The 22,878-nt window shown below is 47.1% G+C and overlaps 1 protein-coding gene across 6 annotated transcripts in view; it reads right to left on the reverse strand.

The window, feature by feature from the left end:
• Positions 1-22,878, reverse strand: part of Evl (Enah/Vasp-like) — a 143,694-nt gene that overhangs the window by 59,566 nt on the left and 61,250 nt on the right. The window contains exon 1 of one of the 6 annotated variants that reach the window (XM_071607545.1): positions 4,484-4,579. The exons of 3 other annotated variants lie outside the window; for them this stretch is intronic. In XM_071607545.1, coding sequence (XP_071463646.1) covers positions 4,484-4,521 — 38 coding nt within the window. In that variant the 5' untranslated portion in view covers positions 4,522-4,579. Of the gene's footprint in view, positions 1-2,733; positions 2,842-4,483; positions 4,580-22,878 lie in introns of those variants that run through there. 2 more of the 6 variants (XM_071607544.1, XM_027946712.2) reach the window with 2 other exon arrangements.

Consider the following 22,878-nt stretch of genomic DNA (forward strand, 5'->3'; position numbering starts at 1 on the left):
CCAGCGCTGGCTCCTGTGTAGAGCAGGGAGCGTGGCATCTGGAGCGGGAGGTGTGAGCCAGGCCTGGGCCCCTCACTCACTGGCTGTTTCTGGTCCAGCTCCTCTCTCCCTCTTTGTCTAGAAACAGAAATGCACTGTGGGCAGTATTTGTGAAGAAGTCAGGCACTGCCGACCGCCATGAGGCCACACTGGGGAGCAGATGGCTGCGTCTGTGGGAACAACAGCTGCACACGGCCTTTCCCAGGTACAATCCACTGCCACGACAAGCCCCTGGCTGCCTTCAGGAGGATGGCCCTGGAATCTCAGACCTGGCCCAGGCAGGCTGCTACCTGTTCATCTGCAGGCCCAGGCTTCTTTCTAGAATCTTCCACTCTCCCCAAGTTGCCTATGTGTGCTCTCTCCCCTCCCTATGAAGAGGACACACCGCCTCTTTGGCTCTGCTGGGATCTGGTGTTCACTCCTCCTTCACATGTCCCTGTGCATGACAAGGGATCGTTAGGCCATGTTCTTCTGCTGGTCTGTCAATGTCAGTTTACTTCAGAGGTGCAGCTACAAAGCCTGGGAGGGAAGGGTGCTCCTCCCCACGCTTGCTCCCTTCAGGACTCTTGTGAGAATCATCACAGTATTCTGTGTGCTGCCATGCGCTCGCGAGAGTTCTGGCTCCCAACACTTGCTGGGGTGCTCGGGAGTGTTTCCTGAGGGAGGGGTGCCAGAGCTGGGGCCCACAAGGTGCATCTCTGTGGTAGGAAGCTCTCTGTGGCCCCTGGAGGCCAGGGTAACTCTGGCTCCCATGGGGTCCCCACTCTGCAAGGGCCTGCTCCCAAGGCTGCCGTGCTACAGCTTGGCCGATGCTGCTGTCTGCACAGTCACCTTGGGTGGGTCATGGTCTGCCTGTGGACAAGCACAAACAGCCCTGATGGGGGTCGAGGCACCAGGGAACCTGGGATCTATCTGGTTCTGCACACTCAGCACAGAGAAGTCCCACTGGACACTGGGCCTTGACAGCTGAACCGGGTCAGCAGTCTTCAGACTTCAAAATCAGCATCGCCCACCACCATACCACACTTTTACTCCTCAGTGGAACGTGGGGGAACGCACACATGAAGAGACAGCAGGGTACCACGGGCGGAGGCGGAGGATAAGCAGGGAGCACTGATGTACACAGCTCTGCACAGCTGGTCCCCAAGGCCTTCCACATGGAGAGTCCTCAGATTTCTTTCTTTTTTTTTTCTTTGGTACTGGGAATTGAACCCAGGGTGTCCTACCACTGAGCAACATCCTCAGCCTTTTTATTTTTTATTTCCAGATACGTCTTGCTAAGTTGCCCAGGCAGGCCTTGAACCTTACGATCCCCCTGCCTCAGCCTCCCCTGTCGCTGGGACTTCAGGCACGCACCACTGAGCCTGGCAGCTTCTCAGATTTCTAAATTTTAACAGACCTTTTAAAATCTTGCTGTGCACCCTCCCCATTTACTCCAGACTGTTTTCTGCCATCAGTGATTGGCAGGGTGGAGTGAGCTGCCTAAACTTTTCACCACTGAATTTACAACTGAAAATGGCTTTGGAAGTGAATGTGCCTTTGAATGGAAAGCATTCCACAGTGCCACCCACAAGTCCTTCAAAGCTAAAGGAGGTTTACTAAAGTGATAGAGAACTGGCTGCAAAGGAGCAGAAATAAAGCCACCAAAACCCAAAACAACGAAACCTTTGTTTCCCATGTGATTGGACTGGGCCTGGAGATAATGGGTCCAGCCATGGCAGAGATGGCCAGAAGGTGAGAGCCATGGTCTCCTCGCTGCCCGGCAGGAACACTAGACAGGACCCACCTTTCTTTGCTCCAGTTGTAGGCAAGCAGCTGTGCACCTTGGGCAAGCCCCACCGCTTGGTAGAGGCTAAGCCTCCCTGCCACAGGCAGGAGCTGTGACACCTTCCTTGTCCACCCAAGGGGGCAAAGGACTCACAGAGGACAACTGCCGACTAGCACTTTGGAAACTATGATAGGAAGCTCTCTGTGGCCCCTGGAGGCCAGGGTAACTCTGAGTTTTTACAGTGAGGGATCATTATTTTATGCTAAGACACAAAGCTCTAATGAAGAATCAATCAAAAAAGTCCCAAATCCCAGAGAATGAAACTGCTCTGTCACCTATCATCTTCTATGAGGTCACAGGGTAGAGGACACTCAGTCCAAACCACAGTGTTGGCTTTGGGAAGAGCATTCACAATGCAGACCCACAGATGCTCCTGCACCTTCCACAGCCAGTCTATGGGACCAGTGGTCTAAGGCCTTGATTCTCTGGCAAGTCAGTGTCCCTGCTATTACAGTTCATCAAGTTTCTATTGAAAAAGAAACCTGGGTTCTCCCCTCCTACCAAACAACCTGCCCCAGGCCATCCAGGAAAGAAGGACCAGGATGCTCCAACCACACTACTGAGCCAAGAGCAGCCCCTCTCCCTAGTGAGGCAGATGGCCAACTTCTAATAAGGCTGTGGCTTAGAAGCCTTTCAAGGTCACAGGCACGAAGAGACACAGGTCTGGGAATGGAAAGACCAGCAGATGGACAGTGAGGTCACTGGCTTGCTGTGTGACCTTGGGTAAGTCCCTTGCCCTCTGGCCCCGGATTCCCCAGTCACTGACTGAAATAACAGAGACCTGGGAGATTCCTACGGCCCTTCATCATTAGGATTCTGGGTTTCCTCTTGACATCCCTCTGTCCCCTGTGGGTCCCAGTACTCACACCGTGGCCATGGCTGAAAGGCTGCAGCACAGGGGCGTCCTGTGCTCCACCAGGCTGCGTGGGTCAGAGGACTACAGACCCTCTGAAGGCAGTGACTTGATTTTTAGACTCTACTTAAAACCAAACAGGAAAAGGAAGTTGAACCAGAGACAAAGGGGAAACAAACCCAAGTTAAAAACTGAAACCTAGGGAGAAAATAGAGAAACAAGAAGCTGGCAGGGCAGGGCCCACCATGTGGGCGGCTGGTGGTGCGACAGTGAAGCCCGAGACCGAAACCTCAGGCTTCTGGGAACTTCCTGTAAGGGCTGGGGTGGCCAAGGCAGAGCCAGGAGAGACCGAGCTGTGGTGCAGCGCTACCAGCGACCAGCAGCTCTGGTCTCCACTAAGTCAAAGCCATTTGGGGTCTGAGCCTGGGTTTTGTCTGCATATACAGTGCAGGGTCAGCGCAGATGACTTTCTGTTGGCCTCTATGAGGAGGAGGCAAGGACTCAGGAGAGTTTTAGCTGATCTTCCAGAGAACAGACTACAGGGTGATGTTTTAATAGGTGGCAAAGCCTTAATGTTTGACTCTGGAGTAAAATCTGTTTTCTGCTGAGGACACACTTTGCGGTTCAGCCAGCAACTTACAGTTTGAAAGGAAACTGGCAGAACCCTGGGGATTTAGCATTGCCACCTCGTCAATAAGCAACCCTGTGGCCTGTGTCCCCAGCTGTTTAACAGGGTTAGTAATCCTGACTTTGCCTATCCCCCCATGTTCTCATGGAAAGGAGACCCATTCTTAAGCTGGCTTTCACAGTTTACTGAACACCTACCAAGTGTCATGCACGGAGCGAGAAGCTAGAAACCTAACTGGGAGGGGCGGCAGCACTTGTCGTGGGAGGGCCTTGGCATTCAAAAAGGGGAGACCATAGGAAATGGCCATGCAATGTTCAGTGCAAGAGAAAGGTCTGTTCTATTCTAACTGGAGAGATGAATGTATTCCCCATGCTGAAACGTGCTTTACAGGTTTTAAAGTCATGCATTTCCTGTTAGGTTCTGTGTTAGCTGCAACCCAGAATTCTGACATATTGTGGTTTTCATTTTTACTGCTCAAAGTATTTGCGATTTTCCCTTGTGATTTCTTCTTCTATCCATGGATTATCCATGGTTTGTTTGATTTTGAAATAGCTGGTATTTCCTACTCTGTTGCTGTTTATTTCTAGCTTAATTCTGCTGTGGTCCGAGGACAGGATCAGGATGATTTCATTTGTATTTCCTGGTATGGTTGAAATCCTTCTGCATTGTGGAGTCTTATCTTATGGTCCAGCATACAGTCTATTTCGGTGAATTATCATGATCATAAGAAAAAAATGTGCACTCTGAAGTTGGATATGTGTTCTATAAATGTCAATCAGGTCAAAGTGGTGAACAGCATGTATTCTCACTGTTTTGCTGTTTGCCTTAGTTCATTGTTCTATCAGCTGCTAAGAGAAGGTCTTAACATCTCCAGCTGAGATTCTGGGTCTATTTCCCTCTTTAATTCTGTTAATTTTTATTTCATACATTTTGAAGCCCTTCTTAAGCATACTTCCCACCCTGGACTTATTTATTTATTTATTTATTTTTGCTGCTACTGTAACAAATCACCACAAAGTTAGCACTTATAACAACACATATTTATTATCTTACAGCTTTGTAAGAAAACAGTAGATCAGAAGTTCAACATAGTTCTCACTGGGCTAAAATTAAGATGTTGGAATTGCTGTAGTACCTTCCAGAGGCTCTAGAGAAGAATCTCTTCCTGGTCATTCCCAGCTTCCACACACCACCGGCCCTGTTCCCGGGTCCACGACTTCTTCCACACGGACATCTCTTTCTGACCAAAGCCAGGTCAGGTTATCTGCTTTATAAGGATTCATGAGATTAGAACGGACCCATAGGATAATCCAGGACAACTGTTCCATCTCAAGGTCCCTTTGACCGTGTAAGGTAACAAATTCACATGTTCTGGGAACTAGAGGGGGGATTGGCATTATTCTGCCTACTATACATCCTTTTACTTTGAACCTATCTGTATCCTTGTATTTAAAGAGAGTATCTGGTAGACAGCATTGTCCCGTCTGACTATCTGACAATCTCTTCACTGGAGCATTAGGCTCATTTGTATTTAATTTACTGATATGGGTCCTCCATTTTGCTCTTTCTCAAAGATCTCATCTGTTTTGGGGTTCCTTTTTTCCTGCATTCTTTTGGGTAAGCGAGACACTTTTTAGAATTCCATTTGAACTTCTCCATTGACTTTTCAATTATACCTCTTTCTTTTTGGAGATTGTTCTGGGGGTGTTATAATATACAGCCTTGATTTTATGCAGTGTACCTGGAGTTAATATTGTGCTGCTTCATGTAAAGTGCAAGAACCTTGCCACTGCGTCATCTCACCCCCACTCCTGTGCAGCCATCATTGCTACCAGATGGTCAAAGTACACATTTTAGATAGTTTTATAACTGTCTCTCCCCATCTCTACATATATATGTGTATATACAGATATTTATTATTTTAAAATAAATTAAGAAAAAGTCCTTTACATTGACTACATATTTCTCTTTTCTGTTACTCTTCATTTCTTCTTCCGGTATCATTTTCCTTTAGCCTGAGGAACTTCCTTTAGCATTTCTTGTACAGCGGTTATGCTGGTGATAAACTCTTTCATAGTTTTCTTTTATCTGAAAAAATGTCTTTGTTTTGTTTTCAGGCTTGAAGACGCTTCCGCACCAAGCGTTCATTCTACAATTTCTTGTACTTTAGAGATGCCACCCCACCCCTGCTGGCCTCCCTGGTTTCCAAGAAGCCAGCCACTACCCTAGACAATGCAGGTTAGGCACCTTTTTCCTCTGGTTATTTTAATATTTTCTTTTTCCTCTGGTTTTAAGCAGTGTGACTATAATGCCCTTAGGTGTGATCCTCCTTGAGATTCACAGAGACTCTTGGATATATAAATTAAGATTTTCACCACATCTGGCCGGGCATAGTGGTGCATGCCTGTAATCTCAGCAGCTCAGGAGGCAGACAGGAGGATTGCAAGTTCAAAGCCAACCTCAGCAACTTAGCAAGGCCCTAAGCAACTTAGTGACACTCTGTCTCAAAAATAAACAAAAGAAAAAACCTGGGGGGCTGAGGATGTGGCTCAAGCAGTAGCGCGCTCGCCTGGCATGCGTGCGGCCTGGGTTCAATCCTCAGCACCACATACAAACAAAGATGTTGTGTCCTCTGAAAACTAAAACAATAAATAAAAAATTCTCTCTCTCTCCCTCTCTCTCTCTTTAGAAAAAAAAAAAGAAAAGAAAAAACCTGGGGACGTGACTCAGTGCTTAAGCGTCCTTGGGTTCAATCCCTGCTACCAAAAAAAAAATGATTTCCACCAAATCTGGAAAATATTTTGTCATTATGTCTTCAGCTATTTCTCTTCTGCCTCATTCTTTCCCTCCTCTCCCTCTGGTACTCCTTACAAATACGTAGCCCTTCTGAAACTGTCTCACAAGGCATTGAGGTTCTCTCAATTTTCTTTCTGAAAATATTTCTTGTTTCTCAGATTAGAGGATTTCTATTGATCTGTTTCCAAATCTATTACCCTCTTACTATAGTTTCTGTTCCACTTTTAATCTGATCCAACAAAATTTTCATTTGTTTTTTTAAAAATTTATTCATTTATTTTATATATATATATTTTTTAGTTGTAGTTGGGCACGATACCTTTATTTTATTTATTTATTGTTACGTGGTACTGGGGATCAAACTCAGCGCCTTGCATGTGCTAGGTGAGTGCTCTACCGTTGAGCCACAACCCTAAGCCCCTTTCATTTCATTTCTAATGCTAGAATATTCACTTAGTAAATTTTTAATTATTTCCATCGCTCTGTTGAGATTTCCTATCTGTTTGCTCATTCAACCGTATTTATTTTAGCAACCTGAAGCACTTATCTGCTCATACCAAGGTCAGGACATCCGGGTTTTCCCCTAAGCACAGGCCATGTTTTCTGACTTTGTCCAGTGCACCAACTCATGACCGCATGCTGGACACTGTTATGACACACTGCAGAGAACCTGGATCCTGCTGTCTTCCTTTAAAGGTTTGTCCTGGCAGGAAGGCAGATGACTGGTGCTATTAAGCTTGGTTCAAATCTTTTTAAAGTTCTGTTTCCATTTTGAACTTAGCCCTAGAGCAGGGTGCCCTCACCCAGGGGCACCATCCTCTTCATCAGAAGTGGCTGTTCTGGGGTCTCCACCACTGTCCTGAGGTACTCAGTGAGGACTCTTCTCTCAGGTGGAGCTGGACCTCCGGTGTCCCCCAGCACCCTTGACCTCTGCTGTCAGTCACCAGACAGCTCTGCCAGGCCTCGTGAGAGTCTCCCCTGCACACACACAGCCTGCCTTAGCCAACAACCCAAGGTGAATCCTCACACAAAACTGGCTGTCCTTGCCCCTGCCACAGGGCTCCCTCTTCCCTAGTTCCTTCGGTGGGAGTCAGTTTTTTGTCATTGTGGCCAAAATACCTGACAAGAACAATTTAGAGGAGGGAAAGTTTCCTTTGGCTCAGTGTCAGCCCAAGGCAGGCCGACCGTTGCTCTGGGCCCACAGTAAGGCAGAGCAGCAGGACACAAGAGCAAGGTGGAGGAGCCTGCTTCACTGTTCATGGTGGCCAGGAAGTGGAGAGAGCCACGGGAAGGGCAGCAAGGGAGATGCTCCCTTCCTGGGCACATGCCCAGTGACGCTCCTCCTCCAGCCACTGCCCAGCTGCCTCAGTTACCACTGCCAGTCTTTCCAAACTGGGATGGACAGATTAGATTACATACAGCCCTTGCAACCCAATCATTTAGCCTCTGAATGTTCCTGCATCACAGGAGCATTTGGGCGACACTTCACATCCAAACCTTAACACTTGCACCATCCAACTATTTCAGTAGCCTGCAATTCTAGCACTGCTCCTGAGCTCTCTAAGCTCACCTTCAGCTAAGACTCCACCCCTCTGCTGAGACTGGGAGGTGGACGCAGGCAGAGGCCTGGGCCATCATGGGGCTCACCATGGTGTTTCCCCTCTCCAGTGGCTGAGTCTTGTGCTGCCTGTTCAGTGCCTAAAAATGCAAGGATTTCATATTTTGTGAGTTTCAGTATCCTTCTGTATTTTGTTCATTTGCACAGTTTTTATGAAGACCGCAAGTCACTGCCATTACTCTGTCATGGTCAGAAGCAAGGTCAATTACTGTTACTGAAGTACCAGAGGGTGTTCTTTCTTGTTTCCTGAAGACACCAGCCCAGTGTGAACATCTTCACCGTGAGAAAGTGTCTTTCCGTTTCAACCCCCGCCTCTTCTGTCCCTCACATGTCACTACTGCTTGTTATTGGTTTCACTGAGTAGACAGTAAGAGTGAAGCTTCTGGGGTCTTTTAAAACTTCTGTCACCTAGGAATGAGCTCAGCACCTGGTGCCTGCTGAGTGCACCACACGCAGGGCAAATGGTGACTCCAGGAGCCAACGTGCATGCAGGGAGGAGCCATGCACAAAGGGGGGACATAAAGACCACACAGGGCGTGAGTGGGGAGGTCACCAAGGCCACATGGGGCATGAGCTACTCAGGCTTGCAGCTCTGGACCTGCACCACAGCTCGGCATGAGCACCGACTCAGATTGAAGAGGGACTTTCCACTGTGCTCTGACCCCACAGGAAGCAGGGTGGACAAAGAAGCCATGCTGGGAGCTACGTTGACCCTGAAAGGCCCCCTGCTGTCATGGATCCTGATTCCCTTTTCTGAGAACAGACTGACCTTTCTTCTCTTGGGGTGGGGGTGACCATTAACAAAGTGCTTATGAAGAAAGGCAGCCCACGGAGTCAGCTCGGGGTTCCGCAGGCGCTAGTCTAGGATTGGCAGCCTCGCTTCCAGGCTCTGGTGAGGGCAGCACCTCATGGCAGAAGTGTGCAGGAGCAAACCCCTGACAGACTGGGGTCCCACAGGTCTCCAGTGACCTAAGGGCCCCCCACTAGGCCCCACTCAAAGGTTCCATCATGTCCCATTGGACCACTCTGGGGACCAAGCTGTTAAATGGGGCCTTCGGGAGACACTCTATTCAAACCACAGCAAGCACAGAGGTTGCTTTCACAAATTAACTACCCCGGCACAACCCACCATTCCACAGGAATCGGTGTTGAAAAGAAGGTCCCTGAGTCCTGAGAGCAGAGAGATGGGCATCCAGAACTAGCCACCATGGCTGATGCATTAGGAAATGGTATTACTGTGATTGCTCATTATTTGAGTCTTAAATCCTCAAATATAGCTTCAAAACTCAAAATGCAAATTGCATCTGCTGGAGGTCCTCATGTCCTCTGAGACCTTGCCTGACTGGCCATACCTACAAGGTCAGCACTAGAGCAGTGCAGCCAGCCCTGGGAGGCCACCTACTCCTCTGCTCCCACGCACAGCCCAGTCCCTGCCTTGTGGCTAGGGCCTGCCTATTCCACTTGCTGTGACGTCAATTTTGTCACTCACATCAGAAGCCAGACATGAAAAGCCACAAACTCAGGCAAAGGAACCAAATTCCAATCATCTATTTGTAATCTGGGACTCAACCCTGAGTTGTGGGGCCTGGGAAGAAAGGGTAGTGACCAAAATGAAGATCCTCTGCTGTCCCTTGAGCAATCTTAGGGGAAACACAACCTGCTCTTCACTGTATCACCATGGACTCAATGTCCCTGAGGATATTAAGCTGTGATCTTTCTTCATATGTACCTTTTGTCATCACGGAAAGGGAGGAGAAGGAAGGGCAAGGAAAAGTTAAGCCGGGTCACTGGACTCTGGTTTCTCACACGCTCTGGCGGTCCAGCCTTCTGTGCCTCGATGCCACTGCTGTCCTCACTGGAAATCACCTGTCACCTACCTGCACTCCAACTCAGTTGCCTTCAGGACCCGACTCATACATCACCCACTCAGTGCAGTGGAAACTGAACAAGACACAGGAAATGGTTCCTGTTATGTGCTACTCTGGTAATTTGTAATATTATCAATTTAGTTGTCAAAGAGCACTGTCCTTTGGTAGGGGCTACCATTTTTTTATTCATCTTTTGTAACCAATCACTCCCAACACAATTCTTGGTATATAAAGTGTGTTCAGAATCTTTGGTAAACTATTCTTCTGAAAGGACCTCAAGAAGAACACAGGGGCTGGGGCTGGGGCTCAGTGGTGGAGCACTTGCCTAGCATGTGTGAGGCACTGGGTCCCATACTTGGCACCACATAAAAATAAGTAAACAAAATAAAGGCATCGTGTCCATCTACAACTAAAAAAAAAGAACATAAATTATTACCAGTACAGAGAGGCAGTAGACATGGCCTATTTCCCTCCTACCCACTCACGTCTCAGTGTTTGGAAAGAGTACTTGAACCCAGCCTGCAATAAACACAGACACCCTGCCTCAGGTACTTCCCTCCCAACCAAGTTCCAAACTTATCTACAGCATCAGTAGGCAACATTAGCCAAGGCAACTGGATGTTCTAAGGAAGCAGAGTTGAACTCCCAGGGGAAATTGCAACATCTCTGAGGAATGCCAGCACCCTAAAGAAGGACTTAACAGACACACAACAAATGAAGCAACCTCTACCATGGGAAACAGAGTTTCAAAACCCACAATAAATGCCTTTTCAAGAGATAAGGGAAGATACTTAAAGATTAAGTGGAAATAAGCAACGAGGAAAGAACCAAGTGAATTTTTTAAAGTATAAAAATATAATTGTTGAAATCAAGAACTCAACAGATAGGCTCAGCAGAAGAATAGGCAGAGATTAAAAGGACAAAATCAGGTCAAAGAACTGACCCAGACACCATCAGGAAGGGAAAAAGACAAAGGGAGAAAAGAAGCAGATGTATCAATTTTTGTGTAAAAGGCATCTCAGAAAGAAGGAAAAACAGAGATCAAATATTTGGGGAAATAATGAGAGAATTTTGTAGAATTCCAGAATGATGTCAAGAATTCAAACTAAAGGTGCTAAAGAAGATTGATAAGAGAAAAACCTGGGGGCTGGGGTTGTGGCTCAGTGGTAGAGCACTTGCCTAGCATGTGTGAGGCACTGGGTTTGAACCTCAGCACCACATATAAATAAATAAAGTCCATTGAAAACTAAGAAAATATTTTAAAAAAAGAGAGAGAAAAACCTAAGTGTGAGCATGCACAAACAAGCCAGATTATAATAATATTTAAAAACAATGAAGACAGAGAAACTTTCAAAAGATTTTCAAACGAAGGCAAATCATCTACAAAATAACAAAAATCACATCAGACATCTATATCTTCTGTAAACAAAGGAATAGATCTTCAGGCTGTTGGAGACAAAGTACTAGGAACCTTACATTTCATTTCATACCTTGCTAAATTACCATTTAAATGTGTAGGGGAGATAAATACATTTTCAGACACATGAGATCTCAGAAAGTTTTCCAGCCATAGACCTTCTCTGGATGAATGTCCACTACATATACTGGCAAGAAGAAACTCCCCCCCCCCCCCCCCCCCAGGGATTGAACCCAGGGTGCTTAACGATGGAGCCAAATCCCCAGCTCTTTTTATCTTTTATTTTTAATCAGGTTCTTGTTAAGTTGCTCAGGGCCTCACTAAGTTGCTGAGGCTAGATTTGACCTTGTGATCCTCCTGTCTCAGCCTCCTGAGCTGCTGGGATTATAGGCATGTGCCACCACAGTCCCCAAGAAGGAAATTTTACTTAGGTATAAATGAGAAGGTATAAAAAGTGGTAGGAGTCAAGCGTGGTGGCACACGCTTGTAATCCCAGCTGCTCAGGAGGCTGAGGTAGGCGTATCACAAGTTCAAAGCCAGCCTCAGCAAAAGCAAGATGCTAAGCAACTCAGTGAGACCCTGTCTCTAAATAAAAACATACAAAATAGCCTTGGGGATGTGGCTCAGTGGTTGAGTGCCCCTGAGTTCAATCCCCAGAACCCCCCCCCCCACTCCCACAAAAAGCATATACTTGGGTATTAGTCAACCATGAGAAAGGAAGAGGTACTGGCATGTGATACAACACAGGGGAACCATTGGAAACACAATACTGAGTGACAGAACTCAGGCGTAAAAGGCCATCTACTCTGTGATCCCATTTGTATGAAATATCTAGAATAGGCACATTTATAGACAGGAAACAGATTAGTGGTTGTCACAGGCTGGTGGTGAGGGTGATCTGTACTCAGGTCTTAATTTATAAAGATGACTGTGTAATGAAATGGAGAGGTCCATGACATTGAAAGATTTTTTTTCTCCTTACTGGGCAGCCTGGGCAGGCTGACCTCAAACTCTTGGGCTCAAGTGATCCTCCTGCCTCAGCCTTCTGAGTAGCTGGAACTACAGACTCACACCTTGATAACTGGCTCACTGAAAGGAACGCTGAATGTTACCACAGTTCAGGTGCTGGGTGACATGCAGGGTCACAGGGGGAAAGCACCGGCATCAGTCAGGAGGCAGGGGAGTGAGGGGAAGGCCCAGGCCCAGGCTTTCTTGAGTTTCCATGGGAAAGGCAGGGCAGGGCAGGGCAGCTGAAGCCTGGCAGGCTTGAAGGCGTGGGGACTGTTGCTAGTTGGCTGGTACCTGGCCCTGGGTTGATTCAGAGAGGAAGTACAGGCTTGGTGAGTGAGAGACTGAGGAACTGGCTGGGGCTGTACCTGGGACAGTTTGTTTGTTTTGTATATGAAAGAGGTTCTCCAAGAAAAGCTGCTTACTGTTGCTAAGATCAGCTATTTCTGGAATGGGTGAATGCTTCCCAACCAACAAGGACGCAAAGATGTCAAAAAATTTAAAAAATACAAAAAACCTGGTTAAATAGGGCAGGGAGATATGTCAAGAAAATGCTTACTGAGCATGGAAATGTTTTAAAACTAGACAGCAGTGACGGTTGTATAGCATTGTGAAAGTGCTGAATACCATGAGCCACACACTGCAGAATATTTAAATGGCTTAAGGAAAAGTGAGGGTCAAAATCTAGTGGAATTTCTTATTGCCTAAGGTCTGATTATGTTGGAATAGGCAATGATCACCAATGACCATTTTTAAAGAAAAGTGTAACCTATGACTTTGGAGCAAAAGTTCCAGATGCAGCAACTTGAGTACATACGGGGCATCATTTACGAGTAACAGGAGGTAAGACCCAGGGAAGCCTGATGCCTAAGGTCCTTAAAACAATAAGGAAAAGGAAGCCAGCTAGGCCACAGTGAGGCAGGAGAAGCCACGAGGAGAGGGAAACAGGACCTGTAACTTTAATTCAATTGAAGAAAGTTGAACACACACACTAGAGGCAGCAAAGAAGAAAACCTACAAGGAGAAACAGGATGAAAGAGAAAAAATATGAAACAAGACAGGAGAATAAGGGTTGTCACTCCAGTCGCTGCTTGTGTACTGCTATGCACCAAACAGTGTCCCCAAAGGTTAGTAGAAAGTTGAAGCCCTAACTCACAGCGTGTGGCACTTGGAGACGTGGCTGCCCAGGAGGTGAATCAGATGAACACTGTTGTAAGAGCGCGGCGGGGTTAGTGTGGCACTGTGAAGACACCGCAGAGCTTGCTCTCTGTGCGCGTGTGAGCGCCCCCCTGCACCCCAGGCAAACACACAAGAAAGTGGCCGTCCCTGAGCCAGGACCCCACAGAAACCAACGCCACTGGTGTCCTCATCTTTCCATGGGGAAGGCAAGGCAGGGCAGGGAAAACGGCTTCGGACAGGCTAATTTGATAATTTGGGCAGGTTTGGAGATACAGGGACTTCCCCTCTTCCAGACTGTAAAAAAAAAAAAAAAAAAAAAAAAAAGTTCATTGTTTTAATCACCCAGTATTTTGTTATGGTAGCCCATGAAGTCTAATATGTATTAGACTTCTAAAACATGTGCCTTCTAAAATATTTAGAAAAACTGTACCTTCTGTTTTCTTCACGATAAGTCTATCTACAAATTTTCATGGTAAGTTTAAATGGTTGCAAAGGATGGAATATTTAGAAAGAGTATACACTGTATGTATTATAATATAATGCATTGCATTAAAAGTTAAATTTAGCCAGGAGTGGTGACACATGCCTGTAGTCTCAGCAACTCTGGGAGTCTGAGGCAAGTTCTAGGTCAGCCTCGGTGACTTAGTGAGACCATGTCTCAAAATGAAAAATAAAGGGCTGAGGATATAGCTCAGTTGGTAGAGTGCTTGCCTCGCATGCACAAGGCCCTAGGTTCAATCTCCAGCACTACCTCCAAAAAAAAGAAAGAAAAAAAAGGGCTGGGATGTTGCTCAGTGGCAAAGTGTCCCTGGGTTCAATCTTTAGAACATAAATGAATAAATATTAAAATTACAAATGTAATTTATTATGTAAGTTTCAGCTTCTTTCAATTTTAAAAAAGGTCTGCCATAAAACTTAATTGGCAATGTCAAACCAGTCAGGCAAGTCAGATTTGCTCTCTGTGAGGGAAAAAAAAAAAAGTTTGACCTAACTTTTCAACCCCAACATATTTATGCCCACCCCAGGAAAGCACGTCACTTCTGAGTTCTTAATTCCAGAACCGATGCTGAGCAGATAAGGCCCAACCCTGGTTGACCCAGGCCTGCTCTCTTCACATTCCTGAGTCCATCTGGGGCGCTGGCTCTCCAGTCTGTCCTGCAGGGCCGAGGCCTTCTCACGTGAGTCCTCTGGTCCACGGAGGTGATTGCGTGCTGAGGCAATGAATCACGGGAGAGCTGGAAAGCGGGGTGGTGGGCCTTCATCTACACACCAAGAGAATCAGAAGTGGAGAAAGGGGAGCTACAGAGGCAGCCTCCAGACAGGGTTCGTGGGGGCAGGAACGCAAGTGGGAGGCCAGGGCCTCTGTATCCCAAGGCATAAATGTGTCCCAGTCTGAACCTGTCATCCTGTCACAGAAATGGTCATACTGCCAATGGGTTGAGACCACTGGTGGAGGGGTAGGAAGGGCTGGACCAAATAGAAAGGAAGGGCCAGAGCGGCCCGGCCTACACAGATACCTCAAAGCAAAGGACGCTCTGAGAGTGAAAATGAAGACATGCAAAAGTTACAATGTGGTTTTTTTTTTTTTTTTTGTATTAGGGATTGAACACAGGACCACTCTCAACCACTGGCCACATCCCCAGCCCTATTTTGTATTTTATTTAGACACAGAATCTCACTGAGTTGCTTAGCACCTCGCCACTGCCGAGGCAGGAGGATTATGCTGCTGAGGCTGGCTTTGAACGTAATCCTCCTGCCTCAGCCTCCCGAGCCGCTGGGATTATAGTGCACCACCATGCCTGGCTATAAGGAGATTTTAAGTTAAAAAAAAAAAAAAAAGCTAGTTAGCAATTTTAATAAACAGATAGAAATTAAAGAGAAAAACATGATTAAGGAAGCAGAGGAGCATTAGAAACCAGGGAACATAACCATGAGCATGTGTGCAAATAATATATCCTCAACCATGTAAAGCAATTACCAAAAAAATTATGGAAACAGTCAACTAAACAATCCTAGTGAAGATTAAAAATACATAATGTAGCCAGGCAATGTGTATAAGTATATATATGTATCAAATGTAGCTATTTTAAAAATAGACAATTGTTTTTGAAGAGGGAAGGTTCCTCACTCAATGTCTCCTCTGTTGACATTTCTGTTAAGTTATATATGTTTAAAGTTAGAAAACTCAAATTACAGAAAGATATAGAGGGTGAGTTAAAAATCCTCTCCTCCCTCCCCAAAGATAACCACTATTGTCATCAGGGCAAATGCTTTTCTGGGGTGAGAGCAGGGGACTCAAAATCCTCACCAGTCCAGTACTGCCTGCATCACACTTCTCTGTGTCCCCTTAAGGGGGGACCGACTAAAGCAAAGTCCTGCTTTGAAGGGAGGATAGAAATCCTGTGCCAGTTAATTGCTCAAAGGGCAATGCACACACACTGGAATGCGGACCTTAAAAACACTAGGCTAGGAGAAGAAGCTGGTCCCAGAGAGCCACGGACTGCCCAAATCCACTTATATGATGCCCAGAACAGGCAAATCCAGAGACACGAGCAGACTGGAGGCTGCTATGACACTATGGCTGGTGGGAAGAGGCTGGGGGGACTGAGGCTGAGAGCTAGTGAGTCATTTCCTTTTGGGGTGATGAAATGTTCTAAGGACTGTGGTGATGGCCGCAAAACTGTGAATACACCAGAACCCACCGAGTTGTGCTTCCAATCACATGACTTCCAGGGCATGTGAACTGTATCTCAACAAAGCTGTTTAAAAATGCCCCGTACACAGGCTGAAAACATACACGATTTCAAGTGGGTATGAAGAAGCAGTGGGACTTGGTGACTGTTGCAGAACACCGCCCCTCCAACACCCCACTCTGGCTCACATCAGACCCAATCCTTAATAGGAAGGGTCTTGTCCAGGGTGACAGTTCTCAGGCTCTTTCAGCTCTAGAGTGTGAAGAGAAAATAAATGCAGCCAGGGCACTTCTGATGCAGAAGGCGACCCAGAGTGCAGCGCGCGCTCTTGGTTCAAGGCAATTCCTGGGACCTCCAGCCAGGCTTCAAGGCGAGCCTGTGAACTTGACCTGAGAACGATCTATTTCTCAAGCTGCTTGATGGCTTTTAATGTTTCCAAACCATCTGCCTTCCTTTTTATGGTCTCTAGTGAATGTAAAGAGCATTAAAGAAAAACAGAACACTTTAGATGGATTTAGTTAATTACAGATCCAGGGGATGTAATGATGAGAAGCCTTTTTTCATCATACACGTTAAGCAGCTGTTTTTTTCTGAACTTTCAGTTTGGTTTTGCTTTTGGTTCCTTTCTATGAATGTGACGGGTGGGAAGCCTCAGACAGAAGGCAGAGCAGCTTTGGCACCCCATCGCTGCTGGGGCTCTCCCGTGAGGCTCCTGCAGAGACCCCCTCCCCTTACTTCCAGCAGCCGTCTCCACTCTCCACCCTACAGCACGGTCTTGGAGAGTGCCAAGCCATGGACTCACAGCTTTCTTCACTCCACATAAAGCCTTTGAGATTCATCGAGTTGTGTTTATTACTAATTACGGCAGTTTTTTTTTTTTTCTGAGTGGTATTCTAGTGTATAAATGTAGCACAAATTGCGCAGTTACTTGAGGGCATCTGGGCTATCTAGTCTTCTGGGTGGTTATCAATGGGGTTGCCGTGAACAGTCACATACAGGTTTTATATTTCTACAGGGGGAATGTGGACGATCGCCAGCAGTTAACTGTATGTTTAACTGAAAATAAACTGCTGGACTCTCCTGCAGAATAGCCGCACTATTCTGGCTTCCTTCTAGCCACGGAGAAAAGCTGCTGTTACCCTGCACGCCAGCCTGCGTTTGGGACTGTCACTATGCGATTTATTTCAGCTATTCTAATAAGTGCACAGTGATCTGTCACTGTAATTTTAATTTGCATTTCTCTGATGACTTATGATTCTGTGTATCTCACCTTTATTAAAGTGTCCATGTCCTTTATAGTTTAAAAATCTGGGTTGTTTCCTTATTGTTAAATGTTGAAAGTTCTTTATACATTCTGAAGTCGAGCCCTTTATGATTTGCAAACATTTTCTCTAAGTCTGTCTCTTGTTTTTCATCCTCACGAAAATGTTTTCACAAAATAAATTTTTAATTTTGATGAAGTTAAAATTGCTTTAGTGATAAAGTCCAGTTTATCTTATGTGAATGATACTTTTGCTGTTATGACTAAGAACCCTTTGTCTAAGTTCCAGGCTATAAAGACCATCTCAAGTTTTCTTCCAGAAGTTTTGTGATTTTATATTTTGCATTTGGATTTATGGTCCACGAGACTTGCATGACATGTGGCAGTTAGGGCAAAGTTCTTCCTTTCTGCATAGATGTCCAGTCTATCTGGCACTATTCCTCCACTGACCTACCTTTGCACCTTTGTGAAACATCACTTGACATCTGTCTGGACCTGTCTCTGGACTTTCTGCCCAGTGTCCAAGCTCTCCACAGTTATCTTGTGAAAACAAGGCAAGCTTGTTGCTGTCATATACATGTCACCTCAGGAGCTAATGCAGAACCTAATCAGGAATAGTAACCGAGTTCTTGATTCACTTATCTGATATCTACACTGTGAAATACGTAGCCCACTCTGTCCAGGCTAGACCACACGTGCAACACTGGGATCAGCTTTCACTATCGCAATTGAAGAGTTGCAGTGGCAACCTGGAAACATTCTTAGAGAGTGACTAAAATGATAAGGCAAATGGAAATGGAAACGGATGGAGCCTGGCTGAGGTCAGGGCTATCCAGCCTGGAGTGATGACAGGATGTGGCCATGGTGCTAGCTGTATACCTGTAAAACGGAGTTCATCAGAAAGAAAGTCTGTGACCCCAAGGGAGAGGGCCAGGACCGCTGGCTAGCACTAGGCACCACATCGGGCCCTGGGGTCCAGAGAAGGGGCGGGTACGCCTCCTGCTGTCAGAGGGTAGCCATCCAGCTGATGGTAACACAGTGCACTTCCGCTTTAGCTAAGATTGGACTGAATGATTTGCTCTAATTCTGATTTTGCACAGTTGCCAAAGATGGCCCAACAACTGACTATTTTGAACAAATGATTGCTTCTGTCTTGGGTTTAACAGCCCCATGAAGTCATGTGAAAGAAAGTGATCTGCTCAAAGTCTTGAAATAGTGGTTGCAAAGCAGAGTTCAGAATCCAGGCCTCCTGGAGCTCACTCCTGATGCCCAGGATTCCTTTCTACTAGTCAAAATTCTTAGTGCCGTGTTTGCTGACAGCGAAGTCAGCCTCCTCCTTGGGTATACTGTTTCCTGGTTGGATATGAGGTGCCCCCCCCCCCCCCAGCTCCTGTGTTAATTCAGGAATGTTCAGAGGTACCGTGACTAGATTAGATCCCGAGAGCTGTAACCTAATCAGTGGGTTAATCCATTGATGGATTAATAATTTGAAAGGACTACAGTACTAGGTGGCAACTGTAGGTGGGTGGAGCATGGCTGGGAGGTGGGTCGCTGGGGGTGTGCCCTCCGGGATTATATGTTGTTCCCACTCCTCCTTCTCCCTCTGTGCTTCTCAGCTGCTGGGAGCTGAGCAGCGTTCCTCCTCCACGCCCTTCTGCTAGGGTGTCCTGCCTCACCTTAGGCCCAGAGCAATGGGTGGGTCATCTGTGGACTAAACCTCTGACAGTGTGAGCCCAAATAAACTTTTCCTCTCTCTAAGTGTTCTTATCAAATATTTTGGTCACAGTGATGCAGAGCTGACCAACATGCTTTGTGTTTTCGGTCTTTCAGGATGACTATCTCTGAGGCCTTAACAAAGAAAAGAATCCTACTGTATGAAATTTCAAAACTTTTTCAATGACAAAACAGAAAAAAAAATCAAATCAAACAGGTCTCTTCTGAAGATTTTATTTCTGCTCTGAGCTGTTCTGGGTGACCTACTAGTCTAATTAGGCTGGAAGTAAACCTGGCTTTCGTGAGATCTAGGATATGGCTCAAGGAAAAAGTTGTCAAGACCACGTAAGATCATGGATGCCCGAACCAGCCTCAGAGCCTTCCAAGAACTCATCGGCTCACTCCAGGATTCATTCCTCCTGTCAGCCACACGCACAGAGGTCCTGGGAGAAGAGACAGCACTGGTTGGTTGAGATGGACTAACCTATCTAGGGCAGTAAAGGGATCAGAAAAACATTGGCACAGTCCTCCCACGGCAGCGTGGCCCAGTGGCAAGCGAGCAGACGGGCTCCGCAGTCCCAGCTCTCCCGGCCTGGATGCACGCTCGCCCATCAGAGGAGCGGTGAGCCAGGCCTTTCCACTGACTTCTGGGAAGGATTAAATGAGACAATGGCATGAAAAGAGCTTGGCGAACTGAGAGGCAGTGGGGATTTCCTCATCTAACAGGTGCACGCTTATCAAAGGGCATCTTCCAAGGTAAAGTGTGAGCCAAAATCAACGTCACACCTGGGTGTGATGTTCAATCAGACACAGCCCATCCCTCAAGAAATGATCAGAGGACAGCGCTGCAGGCGCGGGATGTGGGAGAGCACGGGGCCTCTGGTGGTCTGTCCAGGTGGTGAGGAACACGCTGGGAAGAGCCAAAGGGGCCCAGGCTTGAGGTGGTGCGTGGTCACAGACCAGCTGCTGGACGATGCCACACACTCCTTAATTTGTTTCGTACTTAAAGCCACCCCAGTGAGCACTGTTTCTACTATTACCCTTTGTAGTCTGTGAGGAAGTGGCTCTCGACTGGGGCTGGGGCTGCTCCTAGCATCTGGTGGGCAAGGTCAGGGATGCCAAGGAACTGTCCTCACCAAGAACCTCGGCTCCCCCAATGCCAACCAGCTGGCAAGGAGACAGGCTCCCGGGGAGGCGCAGCCAGAGCGCACACTGGCCATGCGTGGCACCTCAGCGAGACTTGCAGGCTGTGGGGCACTGCCTGGGCGACAGGAAGAGCAGGGAGGATGCGCAGCTGGGCGGGGCTTGACAAGACGCGGGACACCCTCAAACGCCGGTGGTGATGGACAACGGGGGAGGACAGGCCACGGGGGAGAGGTGAGGAGAGCAGGCGCTGGCAGCAGACGTCTGACGCTGAGGAGACCTGGACACTGCGACAGCGACCTGCATCTAAAGGAGCTGCCCCGGCTCTGACTCCGTGGTCACTGCAGCTGCCAGCAGGTGGGGTGGCCAAGAGCAATGCTCTGTCTCTCCGGAGCCTTGAAAAGGGAATGTGACGGCCCAGGTCTGCGCTGTGCTGAGGGGACAGGGCCCAGGGCGAATCCTCCCTGCCCGGTGCCAGCTGTCCTGCCTGAACTGGCCCTGGCTCACAGCCGCATCCTCTCCGAGCCCTTTCCTGTGGACACAGGAGGGAGGCGCCAGGTAACTAGAAGCCACACTTGGAAGGGCTGGTGAGCTGAGCTGGCCCGGAGGAGCAGAGGTGGGGCTGGGCAGGGGGCTGGACCACCTGGGCTCAGCGCCCGTGTTCCTGGAGCAGGTGTGACTTCAGGCTGGTCACCTGCCCTCCTGACGGGGAGAGGAGCCCAGGATCACCGTCAGGAGAGCTCCCTGCTCTAGAGGAGGAACTGGCGTATTTTACAATGCTCTCCCTGCCGCCAGTGGCACTGCCTAAGTGTGGCCAAGGGAAGCTGTTCCTAGGGAGGCATAAAAAACCCAGAAAACAAAAAAACTGGGCCCTTAAAGAATTTTTGTCCAAATTTGTTGTTGAGGCAAGTTTGCTAATAGTTTCTTTAATTCGCTTTTGTGAACTCTGCACTGATATGGGAGAGGTGGCCTCCCAGAGGGACTTGGCAGTTCAAAGAGCACAACTTAACCTGTCCTGGGACCTCAGGCAAACTGCTGGCCCTGGGAGCCCTCCTGGCCCAGCTGGCCACCTGTGCACTCCCAGCATGGCCTCGCTCCTCGCCTTTCTTTGCTCCTTACCTGGCTACAGAGGCTGAAGACAACAATGAGGGGGAAAGCTCTCAAGAAGCAGAGCATTCCACCTGCTAGTCAGGGACGAGTGGGGTTGGTCAGCGCTTCTCTACTGACAACGCTGATGGCCACTTGTCCGGATGCCGACTCATTCACATATGGGGATTTTTAGTAGCCCAAGAACCCAGCGGTGTGGGAGCGACTGCACAGAACACAGCAGTGCTCAGTTACAAGGAGGTGTTTCTCCCCAGCTCAAGGACAGAGTTAACCTCACTCTCCATAACTCACATTGCAATGTGATCTTTTTAGTGGAGAGGTGGAATTACATTCCATACAACCCCGGGTGGGTGTCCTACCAGTGCCTGCCACCACCTAATAGTCTTTTCATTTTAGGGACTCCAACTTCCATTGAATTTCACTTCAGTTTACTCAGTCTGGATCTAGGTAAAAGAATGCATGGTTTTAGGTGTCCTTTAATAGACGAATGGATAAAGAAAATGTGGTACATATACACAATGGGTTATTACACAGCCCTAAAGAAGAGTGAAATTATGGCATTTGCTGGTTAATGGATGGAATTGGAGACTCTCATGCTAAGTGAATAAGCCAATCTCAAAAAAAAAAAAAAAAAAAAAAACCCAAAGGCCAAATGTTCTCTCTGGTATGTGGATGCTAACCCACAATAAGGGACGGTGGGGAGGGGAAGAATAGAAGTCCATCAGGTTAGATGGTGGGAAGGGAGGAGGTGGGAGTGGGAAAGACAGTAGAATTAATTGGACATAACTTTCCTAGCTTTGTATTTGCATACATGATCAGGGTTACTCCGCATCATGTACAACCACAAGAATAAGAGCCTATTGGGAATAGGTTGTATTCCATATATGTATAATATGCCAAATACGTCCTACTGTCATGTACAAATAAAAAGAACAACAAAAACAAATGCGTGGTTTTAAGAAAGTTCTTTTTACTTGTTTTTATTTTAATCCCATCATCCTGGCCTGGAATCTATGAATCTGTACATCTGTTTTGGACACAGAGTACTCAAAACTTTTTATACTTCCAAAGGCACATAAATCCACTGAGCTTTGAGCTTCCTCTGGAGGCCACTCGTCCAGCAGTAGAGTAAAAATGCCTCAAAGCCTTGAAGTCACCTACTAGACAGTGACTAGCCCCAGCCCCTCCTTGCCAGGTCCTCGAGTTCATCCTTTTCAGCTCTTCACACAGCACTTAGCTCTTCCTAGAAACTCCGGCTAGCATTTGCCAACTTCCTTCTCACCCAACCTTCGTCTCCCTCTTTTTAAAGAGTGTTTTTTAGAGCAGTTTTAGAGTCATAGCAAAAATGGAGAGGAATGCAGAGGTTTCCCACATGTCCCCACCCCACATGAGCGCAGCCTAGGTGATGTTATAATGGTGGGCGCGTGTCATACATTTGTCCAAACCCATGGCCACTTAGAGTGAGCTACAGAATCCAGGCAATCAGGAAGTGCCCTTGTAGGTTCATCAACTGTAACAAATACCACTGGGCAGGGGGTGTGGTGGGCGTATTGGTAACAAGGAATTTGTGAGTGAATGGGGCTGGAGAGCATATGGGAAATCTTAACTTCCTCTCAGTTTTGCTATGAACCTAAAATTTCTCTAAAAATAAATAAATAAATAAATAAATAAAGTTCATTAAAAAAAAAAAAAAAAAGCCTCCACTTCGTATTCATTCCTCACTCTCC

Source organism: Marmota flaviventris, chromosome 2 (assembly GCF_047511675.1).
Source record: "Marmota flaviventris isolate mMarFla1 chromosome 2, mMarFla1.hap1, whole genome shotgun sequence".
Lineage (NCBI taxonomy): Eukaryota > Metazoa > Chordata > Mammalia > Rodentia > Sciuridae > Marmota > Marmota flaviventris.